Source organism: Myxocyprinus asiaticus, chromosome 15 (assembly GCF_019703515.2).
Source record: "Myxocyprinus asiaticus isolate MX2 ecotype Aquarium Trade chromosome 15, UBuf_Myxa_2, whole genome shotgun sequence".
NCBI classification, from domain to species: Eukaryota; Metazoa; Chordata; class Actinopteri; order Cypriniformes; family Catostomidae; genus Myxocyprinus; species Myxocyprinus asiaticus.
The window spans coordinates 22,967,569-22,987,895 of record NC_059358.1 but is presented as its reverse complement, the minus strand read 5'-3'; the positions used below and the strand labels follow the sequence as shown (position 1 = coordinate 22,987,895).

The 20,327-nt window shown below is 40.3% G+C and overlaps 1 protein-coding gene across 1 annotated transcript in view; it reads left to right on the top strand.

Moving 5' to 3' along the window:
- The window catches only part of LOC127452856 (protein virilizer homolog), a 48,837-nt gene that overhangs the window by 15,885 nt on the left and 12,625 nt on the right, over window positions 1–20,327 (top strand). Inside the window, exons 9-13 of the mRNA XM_051718651.1 lie at window positions 11,069–11,593; window positions 17,753–17,907; window positions 18,018–18,100; window positions 18,452–18,545; window positions 19,767–20,311. Coding sequence (XP_051574611.1) covers window positions 11,069–11,593; window positions 17,753–17,907; window positions 18,018–18,100; window positions 18,452–18,545; window positions 19,767–20,311 — 1,402 coding nt within the window. The remainder of the gene's footprint in view (window positions 1–11,068; window positions 11,594–17,752; window positions 17,908–18,017; window positions 18,101–18,451; window positions 18,546–19,766; window positions 20,312–20,327) is intronic.

Genomic DNA, 20,327 nt, shown 5'->3' with positions numbered 1-20,327 from the left:
CATTCCAACATAAGTGCGACAGTCAAACCCTGAACATCCCCTGAAAAAAAAAAAAGAAAGAAAAACATGCACATTAACCCCATCCCTCCAAACTCAAACAGTCCATGCACGCCTACAAGAGCCCCCGCATCAACCTTGCCGTCAGATTGCTCAAGATTCTATACACATTTTGTGAGACAGAATTATACACCAAAAGATAATCTATAAAACAAACTCTTGCCAATAGGCAGAATAAACACAAAGAGCTTGTAGCTTCATCCATAAAACTGTCCTGAAGGTGTGTTGCTCTACAAAATAAACTCCAACTGCTAGGCGGAACCAGCACAAAAAAGAGCGCACAGAATCTTCAAACAGTCAAGCGAATGTTCAGTGAGCCGGTCCACTCGGCTGCAACATGAGTACCACAAGATGACTTACTCCATTGACTTTATGAAGGATATCGCTTGCTGTGGGCATGTGAATGTTTTACAGCCATCCTTAGCATCTATTCTCAATTTGGCTGGGAATATCAGTGCAAAAGTGACCTTCTGTTGATGTAAAAGTTTCTTGCATTCCTTGAATCGATCATGTTTTTCTCTTGTCGAGTTCATAAAGTCTTGGAACAAGAAAATGCTGTGGTTCTTCCAAGAAAGCCTTCCTTTACTCCTCGCCTCACAAAACACAAGATCTTTATTAGATGATCTCAGAAATTTGGCCAGAATTGTTCGGGGCCTGTCTCCTTCCGTGGATCGCTGAGCCGGAACCCTGTGAGCTTGCTCGATTTCCAGCTTATGGCCTGCTATGTCAAGCAGACGTGGAAAGAGCCTATCCAGGAATTCCACCATATCCTGTCCCTCCACTCCCTCTGGGACTCCCACGATACAGATTTTATTCCACCGGCTACTGTTTTCCATGTCCACCAACTTCTCCCAGACATGCTCCAAATCCACCTTGGTCACTAGCAGATTAGCAGATAATTCCCTCTCCGTTGACTCCAGATTATCGATCCGTTTATCGACATCCCCCACTCTTGTGACCACATCAGTAAACTTCGCCTCCATGGCAGTGATCGATCGACGTATCACAGCAAGATCCTCCAAGTCAGCAATGACCTTCGTCTGCATTGCCGAAATGTTCAGCATCTCCCGCTGCATTACCCGCATCTCTCCGACTAAATCAACTCCCTTGCTCGCGGACTGCTCAGGGGCGTCAACTTGAGCATGTAAGTGTCTTTTAATGTCTCCAGAGCCCGAGGATTTTGAATTCTTTGACTTATTGTCCTCTTAGATCAGTTATGGAACATAGTGTATCAAATCTCACCGGTTTATATCATAAAAGGTATTAAAACTAGCAAAGTGCGTGGAGCTTGCTGTCACACGTCCGATCCTCGCATGGCGTCACGTGACTCCCCAGTTGATTTGAACTTCTTAATTATTGCCCTGATGGGGGAAATGGGTATTTTCAATGCTTTAGCTATTTTCTTATAGCCATTTTCCATTTTGTGAAGCTCAACAACCTTTTGCCACATATCATAACTTTATTCTTTGGTCTTACCCATTTTACTGTGGATATAGGTACTTGTCTACCTGTTTCCTCCAGCATCTTCACAAGGTCCTTTGCTGTTGTTCTAGGATTGATTTGCACTTTTTGCACCAAACTAGGTTCACCTCTAGGAGACAGAATTCGTCTCCTTCCTGAGCGGTATGATGGCTGCATGGTCCCATGGTGTTTATACTTGCGTACTGTTGTTTGTACAGATGAACGTGTACCTTCAGGCATTTGGAAATTGCTCCCAAGGATAAACCAGAATTGTGGAGGTCCACAATTTGTTTTCTGAAGTCTTGGCTGATTTCTTTTGATTTTCCCATTAATTCAAGCAAAGAGGCACTGAGTTTGAAGGTAGGCCTTAAAATACAGTCATGTGAAAGTACACCCTCCTTGAATTCTATGGTTTTACGTATCAGGACATAATAAAAATCATCTGGTCATTAGCAGGTCTTAAAATTAGGTAAATACAACCTCAGATGAACTACAACACATGACATATTACACCGTGTCATGATTTATTTAACAAAAATAAAGCCAAAATGGAGAAGCCATGTGTGAAAAACTAAGCACACCCTTACTGCTTAAATAGGAATTAAGAGGCTAAGTAGTAGCCAGGTGCTGCTAATCAAATGCCCTTGATTAATTGATCATCAGCCAGTGTGACCGCCTCTATAAAAGCCGAAGTTTTAGCAGTTTGCTGGTCCGGAGCATTCAGGTGCGTGTTAACACAATGCCAAGGAAGAAAGACATCAGCAATGATCTTAGAGAAGCAATTGTTGCTGCCCATCAATCTGGGAAGGGTTATAAGGCCATTTCCAAACAATTTAAAGTCCATCATTCTACAGTGAGAAAGATTATTCACAAGTGGAAAACATTCAAGACAGTTGCCAATCTTCCCAGGAGTGGACGTCCCAGCAAATTCCCCCTAAGGTCAGACCGTGTAATGCTCAGAGAAATTGCAAAAAACCCAAGAGTTACATCTCAGACTCTACAGGCCTCAGTTAGCATGTTAAATGTTAAAGTTCATGACAGTACAATTAGAAAAAGACTGAACAAGTATGGTTTGTTTGGAAGGGTTGCCAGGAGAAAGCCTCTTCTCTCTAAAAAGAACATGGCAGCACGGCTTAAGTTTGCAAAGTTGCATCTGAACAAACCACAAGACTTCTGGAACAATGTCCTTTGGACAGACGAGACCGAAGTGGAGATGTTTGGCCATAATGCACAGCGCCACGTTTGGTGAAAACCAAACACAGCATATCAACACAACACCTCATACCAACTGTCAAACACGGTGGTGGAGGGGTGATGATTTGGGCTTGTTTTGCAGCCACAGGACCTGGGCACCTTGCAGTCATTGAGTCGACCATGAACTCCTCTGTATACCAAAGTATTCAGAGTCAAATGTGAGGCCATCTGTCCGACAGCTAAAGCTTGGCCGAAATTGGGTCATGCAACAGGACAATGATCCCAAGCACACAAGCAAATCTACAACAGAATGGCTGAAAAAGAAAAGAATCAAGGGGTTGCAATGGCCGAGTCGAAGTCCAGACCTCAAACTGATTGAAATGCTGTGGTGGGACCTTAAGAGAGCTGTGCATAAACAAATGCCTGCAAACCTCAATGAACTGAAGCAACGTTGTAAAGAAGAGTGGGCCACAATTCCTCCACAACTATGTGAGAGACTGATAAAGTCATACAGAAAATGATTACTTGAAGTTAATGCTGCTAAATGTGGTTCTACAAGCTACTGAATCATAAGGTGTACTTAGTTTTTCACACATTGCTTCCCCATTTTGGCTTTATTTTTGTTAAATAAATCATGACACGGTGTAATATGTCATGTGTTGTTGTTGTTCATCTGAGGTTGTATTTACCTAATTTTAAGACCTGCTAATGACCAGATGATTTTTATTATGTACTGATACGTAAAACCATAGAATTCAAGGAGGGTGTACTTTCTTTTTGACATGACTGTACATCCACAGGTAAACCTCCAATTCAGTACACCTCCTATCAGAAGCTAATTGTCTAAAGAATTTACATCATTTTCTGGAATTTGCCAAGCTGCTTAAAGGAACAGTTAACTTAGTAAACTTCTGGCCCACTGGAATTGTGATATAGTCAATTAAAAGTGAAGAATCTGTCTGTAAACAATTGTTTGAAAAAGTACTCGTGTCATGCACAAAATAGATTTCCTAAACGACTTGTCCTATAGTGTGCTAATATGAAATCTGTGGAGTGGTTAAAAAATTAGTTTTAAAGACTTCAACCTAAGTGTATGTAAACTTCTGATTTCAACTGTATACACCTCTGAGGAAGTCATGGCTGAACAATTTCATGTTCCTAGTCACCCAGGTGTACTAAAAAATTTAAAATATGAATGGGAATATACTTAAGATATATTTTACTCATAAGAACTTCTAGGGGAGCCAATAATTGTGCCACACCTATCTGACAAAAACTTATTTTTTTGATAAAACTTATGTGGTGTTTGCAATTGTTTGATATCCATAAGAGGATATATTTTTGTGAATATTTTGAATGAAAGATCAAAAGGATAAACAATAAAGATGTTTTTCACAGCCTTCTTTGCTCATATTTACCAATATTTTTGGCCACCACTGTATATATACAGTGATGTGAAAAATTATTTGCCCCCTTGCTGGTTTCCTCTATTTTCGTACTAAATTGTTATAGATCTTCAAACGAGATATAACATAAAACAAAGGCAGCCTGAATAAACACAAAATACAGTATTCAGAAATACAGGTGCATCTCAATAAATTAGAATGTCGTGGAAAAGTTAATTTATTTCAGTAATTCAACTCAAATTGTGAAACTCGTGTATTAAATAAATTCAATGCACACAGATTGAAGTAGTTTAAGTCTTTGGTTCTTTTAATTGTGATGATTTTGGCTCACATTTAACAAAAACCCACCAATTCACAACTATTCACAACATCTGTTCACAACATCTCAACAAATTAGAATATGGTGACATGCCAATCAGCTAATCAACTCAAAACACCTGCAAAGGTTTCCTGAGCCTTCAAAATGGTCTCTCAGTTTGGTTCACTAAGCTACACAATCATGGGCAAGACTGCTGATCTGACAGTTGTCCAGAAGACTATCATTGACACCCTTCACAAGGAGGGTAAGCCACAAACATTCATTGCCAAAGAAGCTGGCTGTTCACAGAGTGCTGTATCCAAGCATGTTAACAGAAAGTTGAGTGGAAGGAAAAGTGTGGAAGAAAAAGATGCACAACCAACCGAGAGAACCGCAGCCTTATGAGGATTGTCAAGCAAAATCGATTCAAGAATTTGGGTGAACTTCACAAGGAATGGACTGAGGCTGGAGTCAAGGTATCAAGAGCCACCACACACAGACGTGTCAAGGAATTTGGCTACAGTTGTCGTATTCCTCTTGTTAAGCCACTCCTGAACCACAGACAACGTCAGAGGCGTCTTATCTGGGCTAAGGAGAAGAAGAACTGGACTGTTGCCCATTGGTCCAAAGTCCTCTTTTCAGATGAGAGCAAGTTTTGTATTTCATTTGGAAACCAAGGTCCTAGAGTCTGGAGGAAGGATGGAGAAGCTCTTAGCCCAAGTTGCTTGAAGTCCAGTGTTAAGTTTCCACAGTCTGTGATGATTTGGGGTGCAATGTCATCTGCTGGTGTTGGTCCATTGTGTTTTTTGAAAACCAAAGTCACTGCACCCGTTTACCAAGAAATTTTGGAGCACTTCATGCTTCCTTCTGCTGACCAGCTTTTTAAAGATGCTGATTTCATTTTCCAGCAGGATTTGGCACCTGCCCACACTGCCAAAAGCACCAAAAGTTGGTTAAATGACCATAGTGTTGGTGTGCTTGACTGGCCAGCAAACTCACCAGACCTGAACCCCATAGAGAATCTATGGGGTATTGTCAAGAGGAAAATGAGAAACAAGAGACCAAAAAATGCAGATGAGCTGAAGGCCACTGTCAAAGAAACCTGGGCTTCCATACCACCTCAGCAGTGGCACAAACTGATCACCTCCATGCCACGCCGAATTGAGGCAGTAATTAAAGCAAAAGGAGCCCCTACCAAGTATTGAGTACATATACAGTAAATGAACATACTTTTCAGAAGGCCAACAATTCATTAAAAATGTTTTTTTTATTGGTCTTATGATGTATTCTAATTTTTTGAGATAGTGAATTGGTGGGTTTTTGTTAAATGTGAGCCAAAATCATCACAATTAAAAGAACCAAAGACTTAAACTACTTCAGTCTGTGTGCACTGAATTTATTTAATACACGAGTTTCACAATTTGAGTTGAATTACTGAAATAAATGAACTTTTCCACAACATTCTAATTTATTGAGATGCACCTGTATATATATATATATTATTTTTTTTATTTTATTTTTTTTTTTTTTTGATTGAAGCAAAAAGGTTATACAACACCTATATCACCCATGTGAAAAACGAACTGCCCCCTTAAACTTAATAGCTGGTTGTGCCACCTTTAGCAGAAACAACTGCAACCAAACGCTTCCGATAACTGGAGATCAGTCTTTCACAATGCTGTGGTGAAAGTTTGGCCCACACTTCTTTGAAGAACTGTTTAAGTTCAGCCACATTGGAGGGAGTTCGAGCATGAACTGCCCGTTTAAGGTCCTGCCACAGCATCTGAATTGGGTTCAAGTCAGGACTTTGACTAGGCCACTCCAAAACTTTAATTTAGCTTCTTTTGAGTCATTCAGAGGTAGACTTACTCCTATGCTTTGGATCATTGTCTTGCTGCATAATCCAGTTGCGCTTGAGCTTCAACTCACGGACTGATGACTGGACATTCTCCTTTAAGATTTTCTGGTAGAGAGCAGAATTGCTTCCATTAATTATTGCATGTTGCCCTGGCACTAAACAGCAAAGCATCCCCACACCATCACACTACCACCACTATGCTTGAACGCTGGTATGATGGTCTTTTTGTGGAATTCTGTTTGATTTATGCCAGATGTAATGGATCCCCTGTCTTCCAAACAGTTCCACTTTTGACTCATCAGTCCACAGAAAATTCACCCAAAAGGTTTGAGGATCATCAAGGTGTGTTTTGACAAATTTCAGATGAGCCTTAATGTTCTTTTGGGTTAGCAGTGGTTTTCGCCTTGCCACTCTTCCATGGATGCCATTTTTGATGCAAGAGAGGACTGCAGTTCCTTGGAAGTGTTTTTTGACTCCCTGGATGAGTCGTCACTGTGCTCTTAGAGGAATTTTGGAAGGTCGGCCACTTCTGGGAAGGTTCACTACTGTTCCAAGTTTTCTCCATTTGGAGATAATGGCTCTCGCTGTGGTTCTTTGGAGTCCTAGAGCCTTTGCAATAGCTTTGTAACTCTTCCCACACTGATGTATTTCAATCACCTTTTTCCTCATCATTTCTGGAATTTCTTTCGACCTTGGCATAGTGTGCTACTGGGTGAGCCCTTTAGCCAACTTCATGCTGCTGAAAAAGTTATATTTAGGTGTTGATTTGATTGAACATGGCTGGCAGTAATCAGGCCTGTGTGTGTCTAGTCCAGCTGAACCCTATTATGAATGCAGTTCATAGATATGGGGATTTAGTATGGGCAAATACTTTTTCACACAGGCCCATTTGGTATTGGATAACTTTTTTGCTTCAATAAATAACATTATCTTTTAAAAACTGTATTTTGTGTTTACTCAGATTGCCTTTGTTTTATGTTAGATTTTCTTAGAATTTTTGAAACAATTTAGTTTGAGATATACACAGAAACAAAATAAATCAGGATGGGGGCAAAAACTTTTTATATATAGCACTATACTAACACACACACACACACACACACACACTACTGGTCAAAACTTTTGAAACACTTGACTGAAATGTTTCTCATGATCTTAATCTTTTGATCTGAATGCATATGCTTAAATGTTTGAAAATAGTTTTGTAGACAAAAATATAATTGTGCCACCATATGAATTTATTAATTATTTTATTATTTGACTTGGACCAAATAATAAAGAAAAGCAGCCAATAAGTAGATGGGAACTCCTTCAATACTGTTTAAAAAGCATCCCAGAGTGATACCTCAAGAAGACACACACACTACCGGTCAAAAGTTTTGAAACACGTACTCATTCTTTATTATAATTTTTTTCACATTTTAGAATAATAGTAAAGTCATCAAAACTATGGAATAACATAAATGGAACTATGGGAATTATGTTGTGACTAAACAAAATCCAAAATAAATCACAACTGTGTTATATTTTAGCATCTTCAAAGTAGTCACCCTTTGCCTAGAATTTGCAGACATGTACTCTTGACATTTTCTCAACCAACTTCTTGAGGTGTCACCCTGGGATGCTTTTTAATAAATTATATGGTGGCACAATTATATTTTTGTCTACAAAACTTATTTCAAACATTTAAGCATACACCTTCAGATCAAAAGATTTTTAAGATCATGAGAAACATTTCAGTCAAGTGTTTCAAAACTTTTGACCGGTAGTGTGTATATATATGTATGTATATGTACACATAACTGTATGTGTATATATATAAAGTTGTGCTCAAAAGTTTGCATACCCTGGCAGAAATTGTGACATTTTGGCATTGTTTTTGAAAATATGACTCTTTTATTTAAGGATAGTGATCATATGAAGCCATTTATTATCACATAGTTGTTTGACTACTTTTTAAATCATAATGATAACAGAAATCACCCAAATGGCCCTGATCAAAAGATATTACATACCCTTGAATGTTTGGCCTTGTTACAGACACACAAGGTGACACACACAGGTTTAAATGGCAATTAAAGGTTAATTTCCCACACCTGTGGCTTTTTAAATTGCAATTAGTGTCTGTGTATAAATAGTCAATGAGTTTGTTAGCTCTCACGTGGATGCACTGAACAGGCTAGATACTGAGCCATGGGGAGCAGAAAAGAACTGTCAAAAGACCTGCGTAACAAGGTAATTGAACTTTATAAAGATGGAAAAGGATACAAAAAGATATCCAAAGCCTTGAAAATGCCAGTCAGTACTGTTCAATCACTTATTAAGAAGTGGAAAATTCTGGGATCTCTTAATACCAAGCCAAGGTCAGGTAGACCAAGAAAGATTTCAGCCACAACTGCCTGAAGAATTGTTGAGGATACAAAGAAAAACCCACAGGTAACCTCAGGAGAAGTACAGGCTGCTCTGGAAAAAGACGGTGTGGTTGTTTCAAGGAGAACAATATGACGATACTTGAACAAAATTAGCTGCATGGTCGAGTTGCCAGAAAGAAGCCTTTACTGTGCCAATGCCACAAAAAAGCCTGGTTACAATATGCCCAACAACACCTTGACACGCCTCACAGCTTCTGGCACACTGTAATTTGGAGTGACGAGACCAAAATAGGGCTTTATGGTCACAACCATAAGCGCTATGTTTGGAGAGGGGTCAACAAGACCTATAGTGAAAAGAATACCATCCCCACTGTGAAGCATGGTGGTGGCTCACTGATGTTTTGGGGGTGTGTGAGCTCTAGAGGCACGGGAAATCTTGTGAAAATTGATGGCAAGATGAATGCAGCATGTTATCAGAAAATACTGGCAGACAATTTTCGTTCTTCTGCACGAAAGCTGCGCATGGGACGCTCTTGGACTTTCCAGCACGACATTGACCCTAAGCTCAAGGCCAAGTTGACCCTCCAGTGGTTACAGCAGAAAAAGGTGAAGGTTCTGGTGTGGCCATCACAGTCTTCTGACCTTAATATCATCGAGCCACTCTGGGGAGATCTCAAACGTGTGGTTCATGCAAGACGACCAAAGACTATGCATGACCTGGAGGCATTTTGCCGAGACGAAAGGGCAGTTATACCACCTGCAAGAATTTGAGGCCTCATAGACAACTATTACAAAAGACTGCACGCTGTCATTGATGCTAAAGGGGGCAATACACGGTATTAAGAACTAAGGGTATGCAGAATTTTGAACAGGGGTCATTTCATTTTTTTCTTTGTTGCCATGTTTTGTTTTATGATTGTGCCATTCTGTTATAACCTACCATTGAATATGAATCCCATAAGAAATAAAAGAAATGTGTTTTGCCTGCTCACTCATTTTTCTTTAAAAATGGTACATATATTACCAGTTCTTCAAGGGTATGCAAACTTTTGAGCACAATTGTATACACACACACTCTCTCTCTCTCTCTCTCTCTCTCTCTCTCTCTCTCTCTCTCTCACTCTGGCAGTCAAAAGTTTGGAATAATGTACAGATTTTGCTGTTTCAGAAGGAAATTGGTACTTTATTTTTATTAATTCACCAAACTGGCAATAAACTGATCACAAAAGTATAGTCAGGACATTACTGATGTAAAAATCAGCACAATCACTATTTGAAAAAAGTCATTTTTGATCAAATCTGTACAGGCCCCATTTCCAGCCGCCATCAATCCAACACCGTATCTTTTTTTTCATCCCCTTTTCTCCCCAATTTGGAATGCCCAATTCCCAATGCACTTTAAGTCCTCGTGGTGGCATAGTGACTCGCCTCAATCTGGGTTAGAGTGGGCACAGAAACAGACACTGGACAACAGATAATTGAAAAGAGTGTTATGGATCTTAAACCCATTGAGATTTTTTGGGATCAGCTAGACTGTAAGGTGCGTGAGAAGTTCCCAACAAGACAGCCACATCTATGGCAAGTGCTACAGGAAGCGTGGGGTGAAATGTCACCTGAGTACCTAAGACAAAATGACAGCTAGAATGCCAAGGATCTGCATAGCTGTCATTGCTGCATGTGGAGGATTTTTTGACGAGAACACTTTGAAGTAGTTTAAGAAGTCTTGAACATTTTTTTTGAAATTGTAATAGTAATTTTTCATGTTATTAATGTCCTGACTATACATTGTAATCAGTTGAATGCCACTTTGGTGAATAAAAATTTCTTACCATAAGAGCTAAATCTGTACATATATATATATATATATATATATATATATATATATATACACACACACATACATACATACATATACATTTAGTTCAGATTTCTTTGCATATTCATTTAGGAGATGGCTACAAATTAACATACTTTATGTGTTTTGAGTGAGTCATTAAACCAATGATAAAGCATGGTGTGGTTTCAAACAAGTCAAATTATACTTGCATGTCTACAAAGAGACAATGCCTCTTCTCCTTCAGTCGGTCAACAGACGCTAAACCTCGTTCACGAATTGAATGGGGGAATGGGGCATATTTGTTCAGTGGGACAAACCAGTGATATTCTCCTGCACAGCCCGCACTCAAATGCCACTGGCTCTCACTTTAGTCAGTCTTAACAGGGGGAAAAGCTGATTGCAGTCACATGTTTTTAGAGGGGCTGAAGCCCTCCTAAAAAGAGTGTAGCAATACCTATGGCAAGCATAGCACCACTCAGTGTGGTTTTCATGCAGTCTTTGTAACAGTCCAGTTGGTGCTCCTACCTGTGCCAGATATTGACTAAACTAAGATCTTTTAATTATTTTAATTAATTTTTTTTACAGATACATGCATGCATGCCACTTTCTGGAATCCTTGGCAGTTGTTCTGTCGTATTCGGCTACATGTGCCCATATCGGAGTCCTGCAGTCTGTCAGAGAATTGATGCGCTTCCTGTCACAGTCTCAGCAGGGTCTTCTCTTCCTCCTCAGCCACCACGAACCTACCAACCTGCTGCTTCGTCTCCTCACTCCCCTTACTCACCTGACCCCACCCGTTCACCTGGCTCCACTCATACCCCTTTCAGAGGGTGAGGGTGAAGATGCACCAACAGGTGCAGAGGGGTCGATAGAGGATGGTTTTTGGGTGTGGCTTATGCAAACTCTACATGCACTACAGGGTATAGCTGAGCTGAATGGGGCAGAGCTTGAAGATGGTGATAATCCAGATGTTTTGGCAACACTTCACAGCCTGTATCTCATTAGCTTTAGCAGCACAGGTCGAAATGCTGTTACACATGCATTTAGCTTGGAGAATAACCTCAGCTGTCTGGTCAACCTGCTGGAGTTCCATGCCAAAGAGGTCCAAGGGTGAGAATATACCAGTACACCCATCATACATATAACATCAAGATTAGAGGTCGACCATTAGTGGATTTTACCAGTACCTGCCGATAACCAATTAATCAACCGATAGATTTTAAAATTGATACTGAATGAAAAAATAACACTCATAGTAAAATAGTGCTGAAATTTATAACAAAAATAAACAGTACTGACTGAACCATGAATATTTATTGTATTTTTTTAAATGAAATAAATATATAAATATGAATATATATGAACCAATATTTGAATTTTAAAGTCAGCTGATTTTTAAATTGCCGTTGTTTCCTTAGTCCACAAGAGGGCACAATAAATACATAAACCATACAGCACTGTTATATTATTGCATAGCACATTCCTATCCTGACTGTTAAAAATAGAGCATTTCATTTTCAACTAATGTGCATAAAATAAATAAATAACAATTTTAGTCTGTCCATATTCTCAAATGTTTATTCAAAAGTAAAATGAGGGGGGAAAATGCTTCAATAGACAGTTCACATGGTGTTACATTTGCACTGATGCCACAGTATACTACCCCAGACTTAAGCTATAATAACAGTGAAATAGTACATTGTTTTTTATTCATTTCAGTTGTATGTAGGGTAGCTATATTCACAGATAGCAGTGGTATTCTGCTGAACCTTGTGGTGAAGCGGCTCAGACTATGAGCCCAGGCCAGGGTCTGTTCAACAGATGGAACACAACAGACTGGAACCGAACGCGAGGATCTCGAGACAGACACACATTTCCAAGTTGAACATCTTTCCTGACAAAGCATTTAAACGAATTGCTTAATCTGAGAAACGCATATAAGAGAGCAAGGTATGCGCTGTGTCTAGCCTTTTTTAGTGCAAGAATTTGATCGATCTGAAGTCATCGTATTACAGTGAGGATAAAAAAATTTAATTGAAATCAGATGCGTTTCTGATTTGTTTATACAATTGTCTTGGCTGAATGAAGATGTTAATTTGCTTTCTCACATCACTAGCTTTAAAAATGCAACTTAGCTGGCTAATGAATGCATAAATGTGACCAGCTGGATATAAACTAATGCAAATAGATGGTAATAGGTGGTAACAATCATGATATTTTTTTTATTAACAATTTTTATTGATTCCATTCAACAAATTAAATAAACATCACAGAAAATGCGGAATCAAATTATGTACAATTAAATCCTTCCCCCCGAGCACCCCCACCTGACACAAACACACCCCAGTGGTCATAAATATAAAAAAAAATAATAATAAAAAAAACACACAATAAAAAGCATATTTTCAAAAAAACAATCAAATTGCACACACATATTTATAACTAGAGATCCTCCTCCACTACCCCTCACTGAAAGCCTTCCAAAAAGGCCAAATATCTGCCCCATTTCCTATCAAATAACCCCAGATTTCCCAGCCTTCTATACATCCCTTCCTCAAAGGCTGCCACCCTCCCCATCTCCGAGCACCACTCATGAAATGAGGGTGCTCCAACCGATCTACAACCCCTTAAAATAACCTGTCTGGCAATCATGACGCTCGTTAGGACCCAACTCTTTATGTGCCGATTCTCAATGTCGATGACCACCCCATCGCCCAAAATACAGAGACTGGGGCAAAGTGAAAGCCGAGTGCCCAATACATCACATATAAGACTCAGAACTTTTAACCAGAACTCCTGGATCTCAACACACCCCCAAAAAACATGAGTTATGTCTCCAACCTCTGATTGACATCGCCAGCAGGTGGGTGTGTCTTTAAGACCAAGCCTATACAATCTGGAGGGGGTCCAATAAAATCGATGTAAAATCTTAAATTGCATTTAAGACCCTTGCATCTCTAGATGCAGACTTGACATTTTTTAGGATCCTAGCCCACACCCACTCCTCCAATGTCAAGTTTAGATCTTTCTCCCATAATTTTTTGAGAGAATTCAAAGTTCCGTCCCCCAGACTCTGAATTAGCACTGATGCCTCATGACCCTTCCCAAAAGCACTGGGGGGGTGCGTTATACTCCCAAAAACAGTGCAGAGTAGGTGGCGCAGCTGTAAATACTTATAAAACTGAGATCTGGGAATGCCAAAATGTTGAACCAAATTTTCAAAAGGTGTCAATACTCCACTCTCATATACAGTGCATCCGGAAAGTATTCACAGCGCTTCACTTTTTCCACATTTTGTTATTTTACAGCCTTATTCCAAAATGGATTCAATTCATTATTTTCCTCAAAATTCTACAAACAATACCCCATAATGACAACGTGAAAGAAGTTTGTTTGAAATCTTTGCAAATTTATTAAAAATAAAAAACAAAACAAAAATCACATGTACATAAGTATTCACAGCCTTTGCTCAATACTTTGTTGAAGCACCTTTGGCACCAATTACAGCCTCAAGTCTTTTTGAGTATGATGCTACAAGCTTGGCACACCTATTTTTGGGCAGTTTCTCCCATTCTTCTTTGCAGGACCTCTCAAGCTCCATCAGGTTGGATGGGGAGCATCGGTGCACAGCCATTTTCAGATCTGTCTAGAGATGTGCAATCGGGTTCAAGTCTGGGCTCTGGCTGGGTCACTCAAGGACATTCACAGAGTTGTCCCATAGCCACTCCTTTGTTATCTTGGCTGTGTGCTTAGGGTCGTTGTCCTGTTGGAAGATGAACCTTCGCCCCAGTCTGAGGTCCAGAGCGCTCTGGAGCAGGTTTTCATCAAGGATGTCTCTGTACATTGCTGCATTCATCTTTCCCTCGATCCTGACTAGTCTCCCAGTTCCTGCCGCTGAAAAACATCCCTACAGCATGATGCTGCCACCACCATGCTTCACTGTAGGGATGGTATTGGCCAGGTGATGAGCAGTGCCTGGTTTCCTCCAGACATGATGCTTGCCAGTCAGGCCAAAGAGTTCAATCTTTGTTTCATCAGACCAGATAATTTTGTTTCTCATGGTCTGAGAGTCCTTCAGGTGCCTTTTGGCAAACTCCAGGCGGGCTGTCATGTGCCTTTTACTGAGGAGTGGCTTCCGTCTGGCCAGTCTACCATACAGGCCTGATTGGTGGAGTGCTGCAGAGATGGTTGTTCTTCTGGAAGGTTCTCCTCTCTCCACAGAGAAATGCTGGAGCTCTGTCAGAGTGACCATCAGGTTCTTGGTCACCTCCCCGACTAAGGCCCTTCTCCCCTGATCGCTCAGCTTGGCCGGGCGGCCAGCTCTAGGAAGAGTCCTGGTGGTTCCAAACTTCTTCCATTTATGGATGATGGAGGCCACTGTGCTCATTGGGACCTTCAATGCTGCAGAAACTTTTCTGTACCCTTCCCCAGATCTGTGCCTCGATACAATCCTGTCTCGGATGTCTACAGACAATTCCTTGGACTTCATGGCTTGGTTTGTGCTCTGACATGCACTGTTAACTGTGGGACCTTATATAGACAGGTGTGTGCCTTTCCAAATCATGTCCAGTCAACTGAATTTACCACAGGTGGACTCCAATCAAGTTGTAGAAACATCTCAAGGATGATCAGTGGAAACAAGATGCACCTGAGCTCAATTTTGAGTGTCATGGCAAAGGCTGTGAATACTTATGTACATGTGATTTTTTTTTTCTTTTTTTTTCATTTTTTATTTTTTAATAAATTTGCAAAGATTTCAAACAAACTTCTTTCACGTTGTCATTATGGGGTATTGTTTGTAGAATTTTGAGGAAAATAATGAATTAAATCCATTTTGGAATAAGGCTGTAACATAACAAAATGTGGAAAAAGTGAAGCGCTGTGAATACTTTCCAGATGCACTGTAGGACACCAAGTGTATTAACCCCCCTCACAATCCAATCTGACCAACAAAAAGGGTACTTATTAATACATAGTTTAAGGTTCAGCCATATGCTCGAGGCTACGTTTAAATAAATATCAGAATTAAACACTCTGGACACTTTTGTCCATATCGAGTGCAAATGCAAAATAACGGGGTGCGACTTAACGTCTCCGGCTAGTTTAATCGAAAGGCTTTGCAGTGGTGAGATAGGGGCAAGAACTTCCTTTTCAATACAAAACCAGGGAGGGGCTCTCTCAGGTGGAAGCGACCAATGAGCCAAATGTCTAAGACCGAATGCATAATAATAAAACAAAATCTTGGGTAGGCATAACCCACCTTTGTCAATTGGCCTATGTAACTTATTGAAATTTAACCTGGGACGCTTACCATTCCAAATGAAGGACTTCGCTATGCTATCAAATTGCTTGAAATAAGAGAGGGGGACATCTGCAGGGAGAGACTGTTGCAGGTAGTTGAATTTTGGAATACAATTCATTTTAATAACATCAACCTTCCCAATCATCGATAAGTGTAATGAAGCCCACCTGTCCACATCATTCGAAAACCTTTTTATTAAGGGATCAAAATTCCCTCAATTCTAAATCAGACAAATTTGCTGGGAACAAAATTCCCAAATACTTAATTCCCTATTTGGGCTACTGGAAGGCACCCGGCTGGAAGGCCGTTACTGGACAGTATGCTGTCAAAGCCAAAGCTTTGGATTTAGACCAATTGACTTTGTATCCTGAGAACTTGGAAAAGGAGTTAATAATTCTGTGGAGGCAAGGCATAGATCTAGTAGAGTCGGAGACGAATAATAAAATATCATCTGCGTAAAGCAGAAGCTTATGCGCCACACCTCACGCAATCACCCCTGGAAAATCATCCTCCTTTCTTATCGTGGCTGCTAATGGTTCCAGGGCAAGACAGAACAATAATGGGGAAAGAGGGCAATCCTGCCGGGTGACCCTATCCAGAGTAAAATAATCTGAAATTAACCCATTTATTTGTACTGCTGCTACAGGGTGTCTATAAAGTAACTTAATCCAACCAATAAATGTACTCCCGAACCCATACATTTCCAAAATCTTAAAAAGATAATCCCATTCTACCATATCAAACGCCTTTTCGGCGTCAAGTGAGATGGCAGCAACTGGAGATTGATCATTCGCTACTGACCACATGATATTGATGAGATGCCTTATATTATTAGAAGAGCTATGGCCTCGAATAAACCCCACCTGATCTATATGTATAAGTGATGTCATAACTTAATCGATTAGCCAGAATTTTGGACAACATTTTTACATCTAACTGGATCAGGGAAATTGGGCGGTAACTTTTACTCACTTGGATCTTTGTCCTTTTTAAGAATCAGACTGATCCGGGCTTGCGTCATGGTTGGAGGAAGCTTTCCATTCTTTAATGATTCTGTATAAACTTCTAACAAAAGTGGAGCCAGTTCTGTAGCATAAGATTTGAAAAACTCAGAGGAAAAGCCGTCTGGCTTTAATTAATCAGGAGATAATTACCTCATCAAGCTCCTCCAAGGTTATCTCAGAATCAAGATAATTTTTTTGCTTAGTCGTCAGTTTAGGGAGATCTAATGATTCCACAAAGTTCCTAATATCTTCATCAGTAGACGAAGACATGGAACTATAGAGATCAAAGTAGAATTCTTTAAAAGCATTATTAATATCAATGGCCGAGGTAAATATTTCACCACCAGCAGATTTCGCTGAGGGAATGGTAGAAACAATCATGACATTTAAACATTTGGGTAGGAGTTGCGTGTATTTTTGTCACATTGTTCTAACTGCTTGAGGTTAGCTTTAATGTTAGCATCCTCTCAGCCTTGTCTGCAAACATACTGCTGTTCTCTACTAATGCAGCATCTAGTCAACAAATTAATTACTTTATAATGATATGACAACGTGTACTGTATACATACCTTTTCGTTGTTGATGTTTTAAATCAACAACGAATACTTCGTATCTGAATTTTCCGCTCCATGCAGACTGTAGTCTCACGTGTCAAAACAAACACCAAAAGGCATCAGTTTTATTTCGTCTCTAGAGGCCGCTCTCATACTGTATAACGACAGCGGCCCCTTCCCAGCCACTCCAGCACCGGACGCAACAGGGAAAAACTATTGGTGTGGATTATTTGCCGATAACCGATAGTTCCAGAAATCTGTTATCGGTGCCGATTAATCGGGAAAACCGATATATCGGTCGACCTCTAATCAATATGTATCAGAGCTCACACTGTAAATTCTAATAACACATAGCAAATCTAGATATTGCAAAACATTATCTGATTCTTCCTCACTCTTTTTCTACCAGAGAGGGCAAAGCAAGGAAGTCTGTGACATATAACTATGCATGCATGCTTGTACTGCTCATGGTTCAGACGTCAATTGATCTGCGGATGATGGAGCATTATGCCACTCCACTTCTTAGTCTTTGCAAAGCTGATGAAAACAATGCTAAGCTTCAGGGTGAGTCTGCTTCTCAAAATCTTTGATTTGTTCCTCAGCAAAGCATAAAAGCCATTCTATCATATTTGTAAATTTGAGTTTGTTCACATCTTTAAATAAATGTATTTCAGAGCTGTCAAAGTGGTTGGAACCTCTTGAAAAATTACATTTTGATATTAGTGGCATCCCTACACTTATTGACTACATAAAACAGGTAAGTTTAACTACCACGGAACCTCTGGAGCACTTCAGTTATTGGGAGTTTTAGAGGAGAGGGGGAGGATTTACAATGTGTAGAGTTCAGCTCTGGGAACCCTGCATGTTAGATATTGATCAAGACATTGAAGGAATGATTGTCTTTTCAGGTTTCATCATGAGACCTCAACCTGATGCTCTCTTGCAGTTAGCTAATAAAGCTAATAAAAAACACACTAATTCTTCCACTCTACTTAAGAGATGCCATTTTCATAAGAATATGTCATATAAAGTCAAAGACCGGTATGTGAGTCATGTATGACCAAATATGGTGTAGAATGTCTAATGTTTGTTATGTTTCTTCCCTCAGAATCTGGAGAACTTGATGACAGCAGATGGGGTGGGTCTTATATCTTCTCTCAGAGTGTTGTGCCACATTGTCTGTCCTCCACCTACTGTGCCAGGTACATGCACACACACACTGGGGCAGTGTAACCTTCCTGCCCCAGACAATATGTATGTTGTTGAATATGTATTTGTTTGCACGACTAGTTGATAAGTTCTGCCAATAGTCGACGCACTGTTGTGGATCATCTTACTTCAGTTGCACTTGTTCTATACACATTCCTGTCCACAAACTGTCCCAGTGTAGCTGTGTGTCATTAATTTTGTAATAACCTGTAATAGCCAAAAATATGCAAAAGTGTAAATAAAGTGAACCCAAAGCATTTTGTGATTACATCAGGTTATAAGTAAACCAAGCTGGTGCTCCAGATATCTAAGATAAAAAAAACTACAGCCCTATTTGGACGTGATTAGTTCTCTAAACAAAGTTTGAGTTATATCCTCGTGCAACCCCGTGTCCTCCTGAGTGGACATTGTGTTTGACTTCGCTATACATTTTGTCTTCGCTATACGCTAACACTCTGGGCTGTCAGTAAAGGGTTCAACTTTTGACGCACGGAGTCATTTGACAAAACGCCGATCACCGATTTGGCTCTCCTTGTTGAATTTATTTTCTTATTTCTTTTGTGAGATGGCAAAAAATCTACATCCATATTGAAAGATGTGCAGCAGGCAGAAGATTGGGGCACAAAAGTACTATCTTATCGGTAGTTTTTGTAGGTCAAAGTACATGTGGAGAAGCATTGTGAAAATTCAATATCAGCAATTACAGACATTCGCATTCGGACATGATTAGATTTCTCAGAGGACCCTTGAGTTAACGAAAAACAGTATGTAATTTGCTCTGAAATTTTTACAGAAGTTGTATGAGAAAAACACAGACTTGTCAGATTTGGACGGGATTAAAATCACAAAGTACGCCTGTGAAACACAAATTTCCCTAACCCCCTCTGGAAAAACTGGTACTGTCTGAATAAGCTTCAAGTCTGAGTTCATTTGGAGTGTTTACACAAAAGTTAAAATTCTTGTAAACCACCCAGAAACGAATTGTTGCCCAGAGGCAGACTATAAGCACTGTTCACGACAATGCAAACAGCATGAATCTGCCAATGCAGCGTTGCAAACAGCAGAAACCGCTGAAGCTGCACAGCATATGTTGAGTTATTTACATAAGGCTATTGACCCACTGACTAGTCGACAACTTTTCTGAGCAACTAGTTGACTAGTTAAAATGAATAGTCGTGCAAGTCCTACATTAAAAATATTGTGTGTGTGTGCAGGTCAGCAGAAAGACTTGAAGTGGAACCAGGCCATAATAGCCCTCTTCAGTGCAGAGGGAATGGACACTTTTATTAAAGTCCTACAGAAGCTTACATCACTGCTGCTGCTGCCATGGCGACTACATGGGGCGATAGGCCCCGCGGCACAACGACTCATGGTGCTGTCAGTGGCCTCCTGCTCGCTGAGACTCATTCGAGCCATGTTAACAGAGCTGCTGTGCGGGGGAACCTGTGAGTTCCGTGACGCACGTGTGCCCTCCGTCTGTGTCACCCTTCACAAGATTCTCTGCTCCACCCCGACAACCGGTCGCTTGGATGCGGAGGAGCTACGTATCCAGGGAGACATGACGGAGATTTTGTTAACATTTACACATGCGGTTAGCAAGCAGGAGATGGGGTCAGAGGAGACTGTGGCAGGAAACAGCTGGTCTCTGATGCTGAAGGAAGTGCTGAACTCTATACTGGCTGCTCCAGAGAACATCTACAGCAGCCTCAGTCTGCTGTCTGAATTGCTGCCTCTGCCTCTGCCCATGCAGACCACACAGGTACTCAACCATAAAC